This window comes from Hevea brasiliensis, chromosome 2 (genome assembly GCF_030052815.1).
Source record: "Hevea brasiliensis isolate MT/VB/25A 57/8 chromosome 2, ASM3005281v1, whole genome shotgun sequence".
Classification (NCBI taxonomy): domain Eukaryota; kingdom Viridiplantae; phylum Streptophyta; class Magnoliopsida; order Malpighiales; family Euphorbiaceae; genus Hevea; species Hevea brasiliensis.
In genome coordinates this window covers 105904632-105919690 of record NC_079494.1, presented here as the reverse complement: position 1 = coordinate 105919690, position 15059 = coordinate 105904632, and the positions used below count along the sequence as shown (strand labels likewise).

The window sequence follows — 15059 nt, the reverse complement described above, 5'->3', positions numbered from 1 at the left end:
TGAGTTTGTAATATAATTATTTAAGTAAGCCGGACCAGTATTCCTCCTCTATCCAGCAACCGCAGTGACTTGTGAAGTACTGTGAGTAAATATTGATTTTACTTATAATTTTAATATTATTATGTATTCAAGGCATGTTCATACATTACTTATAGATATATGTACATAGTTATTTGTTAGGCACGCCTTGTATTGCATTGTATTTGATGACATTACTGTGGATGTTACTTTATGGCCATCTGGAGCTGCGCGTATGAGTTGGTGTGCATGTGGTGTGTATATGGATATTGGTAAGACGGGTAGACGCGACTAGAGCTTGATTCGCTGAGACCTAATCCTTATTATGGATAAGTCGGGGTAGGCAAGGCTTGAGTTGATTTCGGTGGCCCCCACATTTGGATATTAAGAAAGAGTTTGGCTTTGAGTTGATCATGCTGGCAGAAGTCAAAACTAAGAGAGTTGTATAGAAGATCAGCTCCCATATATATATATATATATATATATATATATATATGTGTGTGAGTATGGATTTGACACACGGGTGTGTGAGTGCTCCAGATTGCCTTTAGTGTGACTATGACTTGACTTATTTGAATTGTGTGAAGATGTTATATTTTATTCTTAAGGATGCACTAGACTTAGATATTTATAGAAATTGTATGTAAAATTAATATCTTACTCTATAAATCGAATGCTCACTCCTGTTTACCTCATTTTTCCAGGTTATAGGAGGGTTTTTTTTTTCTTGAGTTTAGCCTACTTCCTTCCTCGTAGGTCCATTAGCTGCTACATCAATATTTTATGTTGTTAATTTGAACTCTAGAATTCTACATGTGCTAGGATTATCTTATGTGGTTTGGGAATGGTAAAAGATTGTTATTTTGAAATTGTAAACTTAATATTATGCGTATATATTGAATGGAATAGATATTTATGATGGATGACGGAGCTGAGCTCCCATTAGACTTCATTGATTGATTGACTATTGTAAAGGTGAGCTAAGCTCTCCAAATTTGTATATTTTGTGATTACAGGTCGAGTGAGTTGAGAACTCCCCATTGGATAGTTCAATTATGGCCGGACTCTATCCCGTTGATTTATTGAAAGTGGGCTCAAATATGGGCTTTATGATTGAGTTAGAAATTAGTTAGACTTACTACGAGTTTTGGGGGCCTTTTGCTGAACTAAGTCCTAGTACCGGTTCGGTCCGTGGGATCTGGTCGTGACAAAATGGAAACCAAGGAAAAATCATTTTGATAATGAGAGTTACACTTGAACATGATCATTGGTTTTCCACACTTGAACATGATCATTGGTTTTCCACATTAAATAGTGGAAGAAGATGAAATAGATTTTTTTTTAATTATTATTATTACATAATCAGAGATAGGGTGGAGTTAAACCTGAATCTCTCAAGTCCAACCTATATGCAGTTATTGCTGGCCATGTCCACCATTGCAAAATACTTTATCGTCTCTAAATTTAGGTGGATGGGACTGTAACTAAAGTTGAATAATGGGTGGAAATAGAGATGGGAGCTGGCTAGATAGCAATTGTCAAAAAGTAGGTTAATTAAAAATCAAACACATTGTCAATGGGTTGAAAGAAGATTCATAAATATATGAAGAGATCGCCTTTTTCTTTAATTTTCTTTGCATCTTTGTTTTTGGACAGTGACAAATCCCAGAACCAAAAGTAGTGAGATACAGGAATTGATAAACCCTGCCATTAGAAAGTAAAATTTCAATGTTCCTTTCGTTTCTTTTATGATAATATATAGAGCAGGAGTGAGCCTTTTCTTTTATGGACTTGGTCCTGTTAAGGTCAGATCCTATCCTATCCTATCTTATCAAAACTCATATATCAGATTCAGAGGAATTTATGTGAATAGAGCAGCAAAACTGCTTGAGAATGCTTGGTTACGTTGTTATCGTTTCTTTTATTTAAAGTTACAGTTGTCTTCAATGAAAAAGAAGGTATGCACATACGTAGTTGTAATTATAGCAGTGCTTTGCTCATCTATATTTCTATTAATTTCATTTTTCTTATTTTTTTTGCATCAATTTCTCTTGTTCGTTGATCAGCTATGTACACTAATTAATAGCTTAACACCATTAAATATTCTCCATTCTTGAATTCCAATTATAATTATAATAATTCAAAACATATTATGTATTTATTTTTATCCATATACTTACTAAAAAAAGTTTTAATTGTTCAAACTTATTAATTAGTAGGGAAAGCCTGTGCTGGACCTTAAGTACAGCTGAATGCCCGAATCATGCATTAAAGAAATTGTTGTGGAGAATATATAATGATATGTTTGCAAGCTGGTGAGCCTTTGGATAATCTCCACATAGCTTAAAAGGTCACTGAATGGACGTAGACAATTTGGCGAGAATTATAAGATATTTTTGGTGTACTACCTCTTAATGCATCAGTCACTTTTATAAAGGGTAACAGTCATTTTTATGGGCTATTATGGTTAATCGACGAGGGAAATTTTTATTTAAAATTAATTTATTATAAATTTAAAAAATATATATTTAAAATTTATATATTTAATAAATAAATTTTATTAAATATTTTGTGTCTTGAGTCATATGTAATGAATCTAATTTATATAAGAAAAATTTGAATCGATGAAGTTGGGTATCTTAACAATAAGGGGAGGCTAATAATGATCTTTCAGATTTATCACTTTGATGCTTAGGTCAGTGGTAGATAATGGAGTGTGAAATAAATGTAGGAGAATATAAGTAAGCTAGGAAATCTAGGATTGGTTCACACCTAATATATATCTCAAGGCGTTATATAACTCGGTCCATCCAATAAGATGTTTTCAATTGGCTTCTTAGTGCATGTGGACATTGTGGATGCATATACTGAAAGCGTCTTGTCTCTTGCCACGCCTACTTTGTAGTAGGGTAGCCAGGGGTGTGCAGTTTTCGGTTTAAACTGAAAAATCGAACCGAACTGATTAATTTGATTTAATCGGTTCGATTTTAAAATTTAATCGGTTCGATTCGGTTTATAATTTTGATAATTTCGGTTAATCGGTTCGGTTCGGTTATTTTCATAAAAAAATAAAAAAAATCGAACCGAACCGAAATTATTAATATATATAGGAAATCAAAAAAATCGAATCAAATTGAATCAAACCGAAATCAAAGAAAACCGAACCGAACCTAAATATTTTTTAGTTTTGATTTCTAATTTTTTTTGTTTTTATGTTTTTATTATTTAGATTTAATGTTAAAAATATGAAATTTTATAAATTTCGATTTGATCGGTTTAAAATCGAACCGAACAGAAATTTATCGGTTCGATTCGGTTCGGTTTTCTCTTATCAATCGGTTCGGTTCGGTTTTTAAAATTTTCGATTTTCGATTTTCGGTTTTATCGGTTCGGTTTGGTTCGGAACCGAACCGACCGTTTGCACACCCCTAGTAGCCACTGCTCATCACTCTAGGTGTCAGTGCTATTTTGGGATCAATGTCTAACTCTGGATGTCAAGGTTTGTGAAAGCATGTGCTCCTTTAGCTTCTCCCTATTTGAGGTAGCCAAACGATCTAAGATGGCTTTGTATACACAACATCTCAAGCCTGGGTTCCAAACTCTACTAGAAAGGATCAAGCCATTTACAAAATGTTTAGATAGAGTGTACGGATATTTTTAAAAAGGGTAAAATAAGATATCAAAACCTTCACAACTTCACCGGTTTGATGAGTTGAAAAAGTGAAATTTTTGAAAATTTTAAACCTTAAAAAACCTTACTATTAAAAAGATCCACTATTTTAAAAATTATATTTTACTTTTAAAATTTTTTTCCCAACTATACTTTTAAGTAGGATTATACATGAATCGATTTAGATAATTCACTGTATTTTGTAAAATTAAAGTCGATTTGATAGCATCAAAACTGAACCTAACAAATTAAATTACAAAATCATATATGTTCAGTTTTCATATAGAGATGTGAAGAAAGATCTACACATGGTTTTTATTGATTTAGAGAAGGCTTATGATAGTGTTCCAAGAGATGTCTTATGGAATGTGTTAGAACAAAAGAGGGTATCTATTAGGTAATACAAGTGTTGAAAAACATGTATGAATGAGCAACTACTATTGTGCGCATAGTGGGAGGGGACGCAATAGATTTTCCGATCTCAATTGGATTACACCAAGGATCAACCATAAGCCCTTACCTTTTTACATTAGTTTTAGATGAATTGACGAAACATATACAAGAGAGTATTCCTTGGTGCATGATGTTTGCGGATGATATTGTGCTGATAGATGATACACGAGAAGGAGTCAATAGAAAGCTAGAGCTTTGGAGAAGTACTCTAGAGTCAAAGGGTTTTAAGTTAAGTAGAACGAAGACAGAATACATGCATTGCATGTTCAGTGAAGGCCAAACTGGTGATAGGGAAGGAGTTAGTTTGAATGGAATGGTACTGTCCCAAAGTAATCATTTTAAATATCTAGGCTCAGTCCTTCAAGTAGATGGGGGATGTGAGGAGGATGTTAGTTATAGGATTAAAGCCGGATGGTTGAAGTAGAGATGTGCCATGGGAGTTTTATGTGATCGTAAGATTCCCAATAAGTTGAAAGTAAAATTTTACCGTACAGCCATACGACCGGCTATGTTATATGGTGGTGAGTGTTGGGCACTGAAAGAGTCGTATGCGTCTAAGATAAGAGTTGCAGAGATGAGAATGTTAAGGTGGATGAGTGGCCATACTAGACTAGATAAAGTCCGTAATAAGAGTATTAGAGAAAATGTAGGAGTGGTGCCAATTGAAGATAAGTTGAGAGAAGTGAGATTGAGATGATTTGATCATGTGAAGCGTAGATATATGGAGGTTTCAGTTAGACAAACAGAGCACATTATATTAGAGGATAGAAAGAAAAAAAGGGGTAGACCTAAATTGACTTGGAGGAGAGTAGTACAACATGACCTAGAAGCATTACACATTTCTGAGGATTTAACCCAAAATCGTTTAGAGTGGAGAAAGCGAATTCATATAGCCAACCCTAAATTTTTGGAATAAAAGCTTAGTTGAGTTGAGTTGAGTTGTATATATTCAGTTTTCACATTAAGTGAATTGAGTTCAGTTTGGACAGTTTTTACTTAACATTTTTTAAACTTTTATAATTCAACTCTTATTAAATATTTTTTATATGCATATTATCATAAACTAATTAAAAAATAAATATTAATTCAAAATATATTATTTAGTTAAAAAATAAAAATAAAAAATAAAATAGATTATAAACTTTTATATATATATATATATATATATATATATATATATATATATATTAATATATATATATATATATATATATATATATATATATTAATTTTTTTACAACCTCATCCCCTTGAGCCGTATTAGTCATTTTTTTTATAAGTCATGAAGTAGAACAGATGTCATGATCTTAAGTGTTCTATATGTTCTCCTTATATCATATAACAATTTAATTATATCGACACCAGATTTATTCCTATTTTAAGTATTTATAATATTTAGGAAGTTTATATTAGAGTCTTGTATCCCATTATCTTAGGAAGTTTGCTAGCCAGTCTTTGTATAAACAAAAGCACGTACATGGTTTTATTTCTAAGTTTTTCCAGAAACTAACACAAATAATTAAGATTCAATCCAAACTTTCATAGTTTTTGCTAAATTATACTCAATCTTAATTTATCTGATATAAGTAACTAAAAAATATTATTGCATTTCTTTAAGCTAATAAAGCATGTTCATTTATGCACAAATGAGCTTCTAAAGTTCACAAAATACAAGGCTTTAAAAATTCTGAGTGGATGGTGCTCTCTCTCTATATGTATATATAATTTTAGTGGAATCTTCCCTCATTCTTTCTTTCTTTTTAGCTATTTGATTATGATTGAAGACTGTTAAAAAAAAAAAAAAGAAAGCTTGATTATGATGGAAGGCTTTACTTGCATTATTGCACAAACCTTGGTAAAGTAATCCATTCATGGTACCACATCAACTAGAGTAAAAAAATAATATTCAGCTTTCATATCCTCAATGCAATTCTTGCAGACTTCTCTATTTGTATTGGAACTTTACAGAATACAAGATTGAAAGAAAAAGAAAATAAAACGTTTCATCACCTTTTTTTTTTTTAACGTGAGTTTTCTTTTAATATTGATTTTTATCATCATTGTGGAAATAGAAGTGGCTATGATTTAAATGGAAAATTTTAATTTTTCTTTCTTAATTTATGAAGATCAAGAGAAAACTTAAAGATTATACATAGGTGATACTATTAAATTTTGGGACAGTGGTGATGGTGTTGTCTCCATTACAAATTCAACCTCAGAGTTCTTTAAACTTAAAAAAAAAAATATTGGTGGAGACACTTTCTTGACACAAAAGACAACAGTGCTACTCCCTCGCTATTATATGTACCCACATTTTTAGAAGTGGGCAACCAAAATTTGGACTGCCTAGCCCCAAGCAAAGGAAATGGAGAGCCAAAACCAGCTTCCACAATCACAGCGACCTAGCAAAGGCACCACCTTCCTTATGACTTGTTTTAATGGAATTAATACTTTAGCTGGTCTCTTCTCTCTTTCTCTCACTCTTTATTTGGGTGACACCCAAGTTTACTTGATCATTTTTCTGTGATATATATGCATCTACTCATTGCTAGGATTTCAAGAAATTATCTTTTTCCAGTTTTTCCTTGCTACTTATTTAGTACAGTGGCCTCATTTTTCCTGTAATGACTCCATTCTAGGCCTTAGAATTTGCTTTCCATTAGCTTTATCAGGATTCTGATTTAAACCCATCATTGTTTTTGAAAGTGACCAATATTTTCTAACCAATTTCTTATATTTAGTAATTAAGAACAGTGTTAACATATGAACTCCTGCTAAAAGTAGTATATAGCTGATTAAGCATAAATAATATCATTGTCCTTTCTTGCAGGTGTTGGGATCCTAGCAATTCCATATGCACTTTCTCAAGGGGGCTGGCTGAGCTTAATACTTTTGTTTCTGCTAGCAATTCTGTGCTGGTATACAGGGTTACTTCTGCAGCGGTGCATGGATGAAGATCCAGCCATCAAAACCTATCCAGATATAGGGTTGAGAGCCTTTGGATACAAAGGAAGAGCTCTAGTATCCATCTTCATGTATCTTGAGCTATTTTTGGCAGCAGTAGAGTTTCTGATATTAGAAGGTGACAATCTAAACAAGCTGTTTCCAAATATGGGTTTCAGAGTTGCTGGACTGAAAATTGAGGGTAAACAAGGCTTTGTTCTGCTCACTGCCCTTGTAATCTTACCAACAACATGGTTAAGGAGCTTAGGAATGTTGGCTTATGTTTCTGCTGGTGGGGTTTTGGCTTCTGTTGTGCTGCTTGGTTGTGTTTTATGGGCTGGTGCAGTTGATGGTGTAGGGTTCCATGAAGGAGATGTGCTTTGGAACTGGGGAGGTTTGCCTACTGCTATAAGTTTGTTTACCTTCTGTTATTGTGCTCATGCAGTTTTCCCAACATTGTACAATTCCATGAAAGATAGAAGCCAATTTTCTAAGGCAAGAGTTGGTGTTGAGATCTCTCTACCCAAAGTAACATCCATATTAAGTACAACAGTTATCTAACTCTCTTTGCCTCTCTCATTGCAGGTTTTACTTGTCTGCTTTGTTACAAGCACTGTCACTTACGGATCAATGGCAGTTCTGGGTTACCTTATGTATGGAGAACATTTGAGGTCTCAGGTGACGTTAAACCTTCCCATCAGAAAAATTAGTGCAAAAATAGCAATATACACCACTCTAGTAAATCCCCTGACCAAGTATGCAGTTATCACTACTCCAATTGCTAAAGCTATTGAGGACACATTTCGTTTAGGAAGCAACAAATCTCTCAGCATCCTCGTCAGAACACTAGTTGTGATCAGCACATTGGTTGTGGCATTAACCATTCCATTTTTTGGCTATGTAATGGGCTTTATTGGTGCTTTTTTGAGTGTCAATGTCTCAGTGTTGTTCCCGTGCCTCTGCTACCTAAGGATTAACAAAGCTGCTCGACGATTTGGGATAGAGCTGGTGGTAATTGTGGGGATCTTGATATCTGGGTCTTTTGCTGCCATTGTAGGTACATACACTTCTATCAAACAAATAATAAACCATCTCTAAAACTAACATTAATGTAATTGTTTTGCATAACAAAGAATGGCAGAAAGTTATGCAAGTTGAATGAAATTAAATGCAGAAAAAAAAATAAAACTACAATAAGTGTCCATCTTCATTATAATGACTTTAATGAAATTGCATTTCCTGAGAAACTTTCTATTCTGCTAGTAGAAAAGCTGAAGAGAAGAATCTCTTTCTTTGTTGGATTTAAAGAATATCCTAAGGAGAGCCAATATGAGTTCTTTTTCCATGAAAGTAATGGGTAAATTACAAGTTTTTTTTTTAATTTTTTTATCCATAAAGAGATAGAAAATAGATGGGTCAGTAACAGAAGTGGACCGCTGTTAAAACTATTGCAATTTTACCAGAGTCCTTATTTCTATATAATCCACACATATGCACACTTTACATTCGATGTGAGAATCGGAAGGACCAAATTACAAGTTGTTCCATTCGGATTTGTCAAAAAGCACACGCCATTCGATTAATCCTTCCATCTAAATCTCTGTTAGTGAGAACTAAAATACCTAAAATAACCCTAATTAATGTCTTTCCCTTTCTCTCTTGCTCGTTTTGCTATCTCTACCACTCTCCTTCTCCCTGTGCCTTTCTGTCTCCCCAAAATCACAATAACAAATCAATAAAATTCATGAATCCAACTAACAATTTTATTCAACAAATGCATAACATCACAATAACAAATAAAAAACTGAAACAATAAATTCACAAACCCAACAAATTCACAAAAAGGTAGGGAGAGATTAAAGTTCACAATCCAAAAGGTACAGAAATTCAATTAAAGTAAAAATTCTTCTCAATCAAAAGCCAAATTTTAATATTTTAATTTAAAAAAAAAAAAGCAAAAACCAAGAAATTGATCCTTAATTTGGGACAATCGAAGGATAACATGGAAATTCGATTGAAATTTAAACCCTCGCTATGTTTTCTTCCCTTAATCATATTAGCATGTCTTTCTTTGATTTGCTTGGGAAAGATAACATTGAAAATGAGCTGGCTAAGAAATAAATTAGTGTCGGTGTGGAGCTCACAGCCGGACGAATGCAGGGAGACAACAGTAAGGGAGAGTCATGTTGGGTAGCAAAAGCAAAAGGGGATTGGGGATTGCTAGGTTCACGACAGGAAGATTGAGTTGATTGGTTCTCGACGAGGAGGGCTAAGGTCTGACGACCACAGGGTGAGAAACATGGATTAGGAACAAACAGTCCACCTTCGGTTCCAGGCCCACAAAGGGTTGGGGATGCAGAGGGGAAGACTGTTGCGGCAAAGCTGATCCATGGCTTTGTTTTCTCTCTTGCACAGATTATTGAGAGAGGAACCAGAAAGGAGAGGAAGAGGCGGGCAAGTGAGGAGGGGACAGAGACCATTCTGTTAACAGAATGAAACTTGAGTGATGCAATTGTTTCAAATTAGAAAAAGAGGGACTATCTTGTGGTTTTTGACAAATCTGAGGAGGCAGTTGTAATTTACCCCAACATAATTATAACCACAGCCCAAAATAAATTTCGGTAGCACCGTATGCACTTCATGTTGCTGAATGAGATAAGCAGGAGATTGACATGATAACTTATGCAATCATGATTCTGCTCATAAATTCAACTTTGCCAACTCAAGTTTCAGCCAACATCCTATAAGAGGAAAGTTCGTTTGTCACCAAGGCTCTACTGTGCTTTTGATATATTCACCATCACAAATGATGCAGTTAGATATCAACATGACGTAATTCTAAGCCACAAATCTAGGCAACATATGGCTGTCACAAAAAAAAATGGCCAACCAAAAAGGTAAAGAATAATGACAATGGAGATCAAAGCCGTGCAGCGACAATACTTCCACAATTACATTAAAGGTCAAACTACGAGTGTGAGATACCTGACTATTCATCCTGTCACATTCATGTAACAAAGAAAATCCTACTAACATGCTGCCATCCCAAACAATATCAAAGTACTGTCCTGTATACTCAAAAATCTTCTATCGTAAACCCATGAGGGCTAAATGTAGACTTTATGGCTTTCTCCTTTCGTTGTTTGAGTTTGAGACGCACTGCAGTGGCTTTGGACTGTTAACCACTATTGGTCGTGTTACAGTTGTGTTCTGTTGGATCTGTTCAGCAGCATCCAAATCAATTTAGATTCCAGACAGGTACTGGAACATGATAGCATGTCCATATAAAAGTTGAAAATTTCCTTCAATTCAAATTCTTATTCTGAATATTTATGCAGTAAGAAACCACAAATATTATGCACAAAATTCAATGAAGACACATACCCTTATGGAAATTTTAAAAATGCCAACTGTCTTAAATTGTTCCAACCACAGCACAACCAATTAATACAAAGCAGCCAACTTTGATCACAATTTATTCAATAGATACATGATATGAACTCTCACGCAGCCATGGTATAGCAAATAGGTGGTAATCTTTTAGTTTCTACTAATTCAGTTTTGCAGATTCTTTTACTTCAAAGATTTAAAAGGATTATTACTAATAGTAACAGTAATGAAAAACGAAGATCCTAGAAAGCTGCAGTAACCTGTGGAAGAATGAGACAACTTCACAACTCCTCTTGAATATCATTGCACTTCAAAACTAAAGATTTCTAATATGATTACTGTTCATGTTCGCCAGCATTGCTGAATCAATCACATAAGAGATGCAGTTCTCAGGTCATGGAATTTGGAACATTTTCCTGTCCCAAGATCCAAAGTTCCAAACTCCAACTCTTGTTCACGATACATGTACAGCACCTCCTTAGACTGACATTTGACAAGGCCATTTACTGTTTTCCCCAAGATATCCTCCAAATTGCCAAATAATGAAAGGAACATAACAGTAGTTTTAGGAAAAAAAATCCTTCGTTTTATATGTCCAAGGAATAAACATTTAATTTATAACAGGAAAAAAGAAAAAGCATAATCACCTCTATCCAATGTTTTTCCCAGACGAGCTTCGTGTCTTAACCGACTCAATCGCAGTCTTCCTCTCACTGAGATTGTCTTGTCCAGAAATTCATTGTTCACTGTGATGACATTGAGATATGAGTCAAACACCAAATATTTCAATTCACAGTAATACTAGCTAAAGATTAAAGTATGCAAATTGATCAAATTAATTAATGCATACCAGGTACTGATAGATCAACTCCCCCACTTGCAATATATTCATGCATACTATCAACCTTTGGTGGATGTCGATCTGCAACTACAAATTCAGAAACTGCAAGTTAAGAATATTGGGAATTCACCCAATCAAAGAGTGTGACACAAAATCCAAACAATGAAAATGATTAAATGAAATATCAGCGGCCTTTTGGCAGTATTCAACTTTCAACATAGATTGTTAAGGCTACATGCAAAACATCCATGATCCAACACTTGGATTTGTGAGGCAGGAGAAGAGGCTATCATATCTAACTCCAGGACAACACGTTCAAGTAAATGATTAACGCACAGCAACATGAATTATAAATTTGTTATCCTGACATCAGAAACAATTGGAAAGTCAGGTCAAGGGGGAAACAGTGAAACTACAAAATAAAAATTTTTGAAGTTTGCTTCAATGCCAGAAGATATTCCCACATGCATAAAACAATAAATTCATGATATAACATAACTGTCACAGTTCATAAGATAACTAACTTCTCTGTATCAGATACTGAACAAACAAATGTAAAGTTAATGCTTAACACCCACCAAGTATGCTGTTTCAGGAATTTGTTGTCATTTTTTTTTTTGTTTTTTTTTGTGGTGGGGTGGGGGGGGGGATAAGGCTTAGGGGTTCACTACTTCAAGCAAACAAGTTCAGACCTATGATGCCAGATTTACAGTTCTATTAATACTGAATGCATCAACATCAACAATGCCAAACAAGAAATAAAAAAGTAAAATCTACAAAAGTTTAGAAAATCTTATTTGCAAATTCAAAAGATATTAATGTTACAATGAGTAAAAAACAAGACTAACCTGCTTTGGGGCCATCTTCCTCTCCAAATATATCTGCAATGATTCTTTTTCTCTGATTATCTGGCACAAATGCTGCAGATTTGACAAGATATAAATAAAAATGAACCAATTAGTAAATTTAAGAATTATGATAGAATAAAGATGTTAAATTAAGATTGTATGATAGATATGGACAGGACAAGTGAAAAGTGAAAGAAGCAGTTTTTTCAAGAGTCCATCCCAATATTTGACCACGTCTAGATAGCAGCATCAGCTCAAAAAAAGAAAATACTAAGGCCATATTTGTTTTACTGAAAATAACTTATGTAAAACCATTTTTTTATGAAAATTTTTTTCTAAGAAATTGTTTTCCATGAAAATATTTTCCATTATTTTGTTGCAATGTAAAACTAATGGTATGCATTTAATCACACATATATAAGTATTTTCCCTTCGAATAAGAAAATATTTTCTGTTGACTTATTTTCTGAATGCACCCAAACACTAGAAAATGCGAATATTTTCTAAGAAAATATTTTTCGCAAAACAAACGGAGGCTAAGTATAAGCTTGTAATTCCCTCAGTTACCCCCAAGAAATTCACCTTTATAGGTTTGGCAGTCCAAATGCCTATGCACGTGATCTTCAATTGCCTCTTGCACTGATGAGTTACATTTGGATCGAGCCTGACGCCGCAATTCACTCAAACGCACTATTCTTCCCTGCCAATCCTCACTTGAATATCTTTGTGAATGATTTTTGGACCGAGCTTGGTGTCGAATTTGAGTCAATCGGATTCTCCTACCTTGCAAATGCCCAACTGTTGGCTCCCAAATCCTCTGTCGCAGCAATAAATTGCTTTTTGACCTAGCTTGACATCGAATTTGACTCAAGCGCGGAGTTCTTCCTTTCCAGTTGAATCTATCCCCATCATTTCTCACATGATCAGTTACAGGCATTCCTTCAACTTGTTTTCCAGGAGACTTAGGATCTGGAAAGGGTTGCTAGATAAGCAAAACTCTAAAGGCAGAAAATGTGGGAATTCAATTAGAAGCAAAACTGACCTGTAACTCTGACATGGCTTACAATTTCTGATAAATGTTGAGCTAGTGGAGCAATCTGAAACCCTGATTATATAGCTACTGACATAACATCAGTGAAATACCTAACAAATTAGAACTGACTTCACAAACTCTCAAGCACTAACCTTCATGGTTGTGATCATTTTCATGTGTACCATCTAAGCTATCAGATTCCAACATGAGCTCAGCAGAGTCAGCAAGAATCAACAGATGATCATTGCCTCCACCAGAGTTATTCTCCACATTCACATGCCCTTTATTTAACTGCCTTTGTTCACTTGAATAGTTTCCTTTCCCTTCCACTTTTCTGTCCTGACTAGATTGTTCAACATATTGGCTGTGCTTACCAACTTGCTGTTGATGCGAAGCAGCATGCCACAATGTCGGCCACAACTTCTGCAAATTGGAACTTTGAAGCAACTCTGCCTCTGCCGTCTCACTCACTTTTCCATTCTTCTCATCGAAAACGAAAACTTTCTTCTGTTGTGAAAAGTTATCAATGTTTTCTCTCTGCTTGATGGTCATCTTCAACACTTCATGTCTCCAAAGAAAATGAAACCTCTCCAACTGTCACTGCCATCTACTTTCAGCACCGTAGAAAATAGGGAAAACAAAAGAAACAAAAATATATGTCGATATGCACAGAAATCTAGCATTACATTGCACACATTTTGCTAAGAATGCCATGCCCCCCAGTTATAAGTGGAAAAAAGTCCAGTGGGAGCATAGAGATTATAAACCCAAACAATATCGAAAATATAAATTTCAAACTTGAAGAATAATGAAACTGTCAAGTACAATATATGCAAAAGAGCTCACCTTAAATTGTTGAGTGGAGAACTAAGAAACCAAGCAAGAAAAAAAAAATAAAAAGATTAAAAAAGTAGAAAAATAACACCATTAGAAGTCCCGAAAGCTAACGGCATCTGGGTTGATATTAGATTTAGAGGCATCCATACATGGAACCCAGTTCAAAAGGTTAAAAATATATGCATCCTGTTAAGGTTTCCAATCACACCATTCATAGATTAAAAAGCAAACCAACATTCCATATGTGAAGAATTAAGCAATAGCAAAACCCCCAAAAAAAAAAAAGGAAGAAGAGGACACAGCACTCAACAGTGGCTAATCGGCAAAACAAAACGTAGGAAAGCAACAAAAGTAAATTAATAAATACTAAACTAATGGTAATTAAAGAGTGGACAGTGGGCTCACCGGAAAGTACAAAACTACGAATAGCGTCTACTGCAGAATGAAGAGACAGACAAGAAGAGGACGAAAAATAATATCTGAAAAAGAAAAACCCTAAACGGAATCAAAATCTAAGTGGGGTATGGCTTCGCCTTTTCAATTTCGAAATCAAAACCTGTGCTGCAAGCTCTTTTAAGCTGTAAATGCTTAGACCCAACAAAATATTCTTTTCTTCATCACTTGCTAATCCTGTCCCTCGAGCGTGCCTGCATTATAGCGTGCCTATAATTTCAGGATAAATTTCAACTGTTGAGGGCACTGTAACAATTTATTGTCCTGAATTTAATTTGTAACATAACACATATTTGAATTTAATATTACAAAACTATGCTCTTGTACGTGATAATCAATTTTCCGGTTGCAAAGCTATGTGTACGGATGATAAATGCCCAGGTTTTGCGGATATTAATACGATGTAATCTTAATGGGCAATATATAACAGTGTTTAGGTGTGATTACAATTTTTTATACTCTTCGAGTGAATGATTTTCATACCAAATTTATTTATCTCTCTTGAAGTATTAGACAATGAGACCATCTCTCTATTTATCTTTTCTTTTTTGATGCTGAATGATTATTTTATAT

The 15059-nt window shown here is 34.4% G+C and overlaps 2 protein-coding genes across 9 annotated transcripts; one reads left to right on the top strand and one right to left on the bottom strand.

The window, feature by feature from the left end:
* The first annotated feature begins 6440 nt into the window (after positions 1-6440).
* On the top strand, positions 6441-8278 carry LOC110638780 (amino acid transporter AVT1I). Its single transcript, XM_021789463.2, has 3 exons — positions 6441-6600; positions 6972-7579; positions 7670-8278. The coding sequence occupies exons 1-3, from the start codon at positions 6507-6509 to the stop codon at positions 8180-8182; spliced, it is 1215 nt and encodes a 404-aa protein (XP_021645155.2). The 5' UTR covers positions 6441-6506; the 3' UTR covers positions 8183-8278.
* A 1702-nt stretch (positions 8279-9980) lies between these two features.
* On the bottom strand, positions 9981-14768 carry LOC110638771 (uncharacterized). 8 transcript variants are annotated; one of them, XR_002491743.2, is made up of 8 exons: positions 13349-14764; positions 13206-13268; positions 12746-13132; positions 12164-12235; positions 11325-11402; positions 11122-11220; positions 10735-10999; positions 9981-10303 (listed from the first exon to the last, which is right to left on the bottom strand). XR_002491743.2 is itself a non-coding variant. In XM_058137535.1 (8 exons), exons 2-8 carry the CDS (start codon positions 13746-13748, stop codon positions 10263-10265), a joined length of 1140 nt encoding a protein of 379 aa, XP_057993518.1. In that variant the 5' UTR covers positions 13749-13796; positions 14439-14761; the 3' UTR covers positions 9981-10262. The 8 variants fall into 8 exon arrangements, 7 of the variants coding, with proteins under 7 accessions (XP_057993518.1, XP_057993516.1, XP_021645147.2 ...); XM_058137535.1 differs by lacking the exon at positions 10735-10999 and having other exon boundaries at positions 13349-13796; positions 14439-14761; XM_058137533.1 differs by lacking the exon at positions 9981-10303 and having other exon boundaries at positions 10451-10999; positions 13349-13790; positions 14043-14764.
* Between the last annotated feature and the right edge of the window lie 291 nt (positions 14769-15059).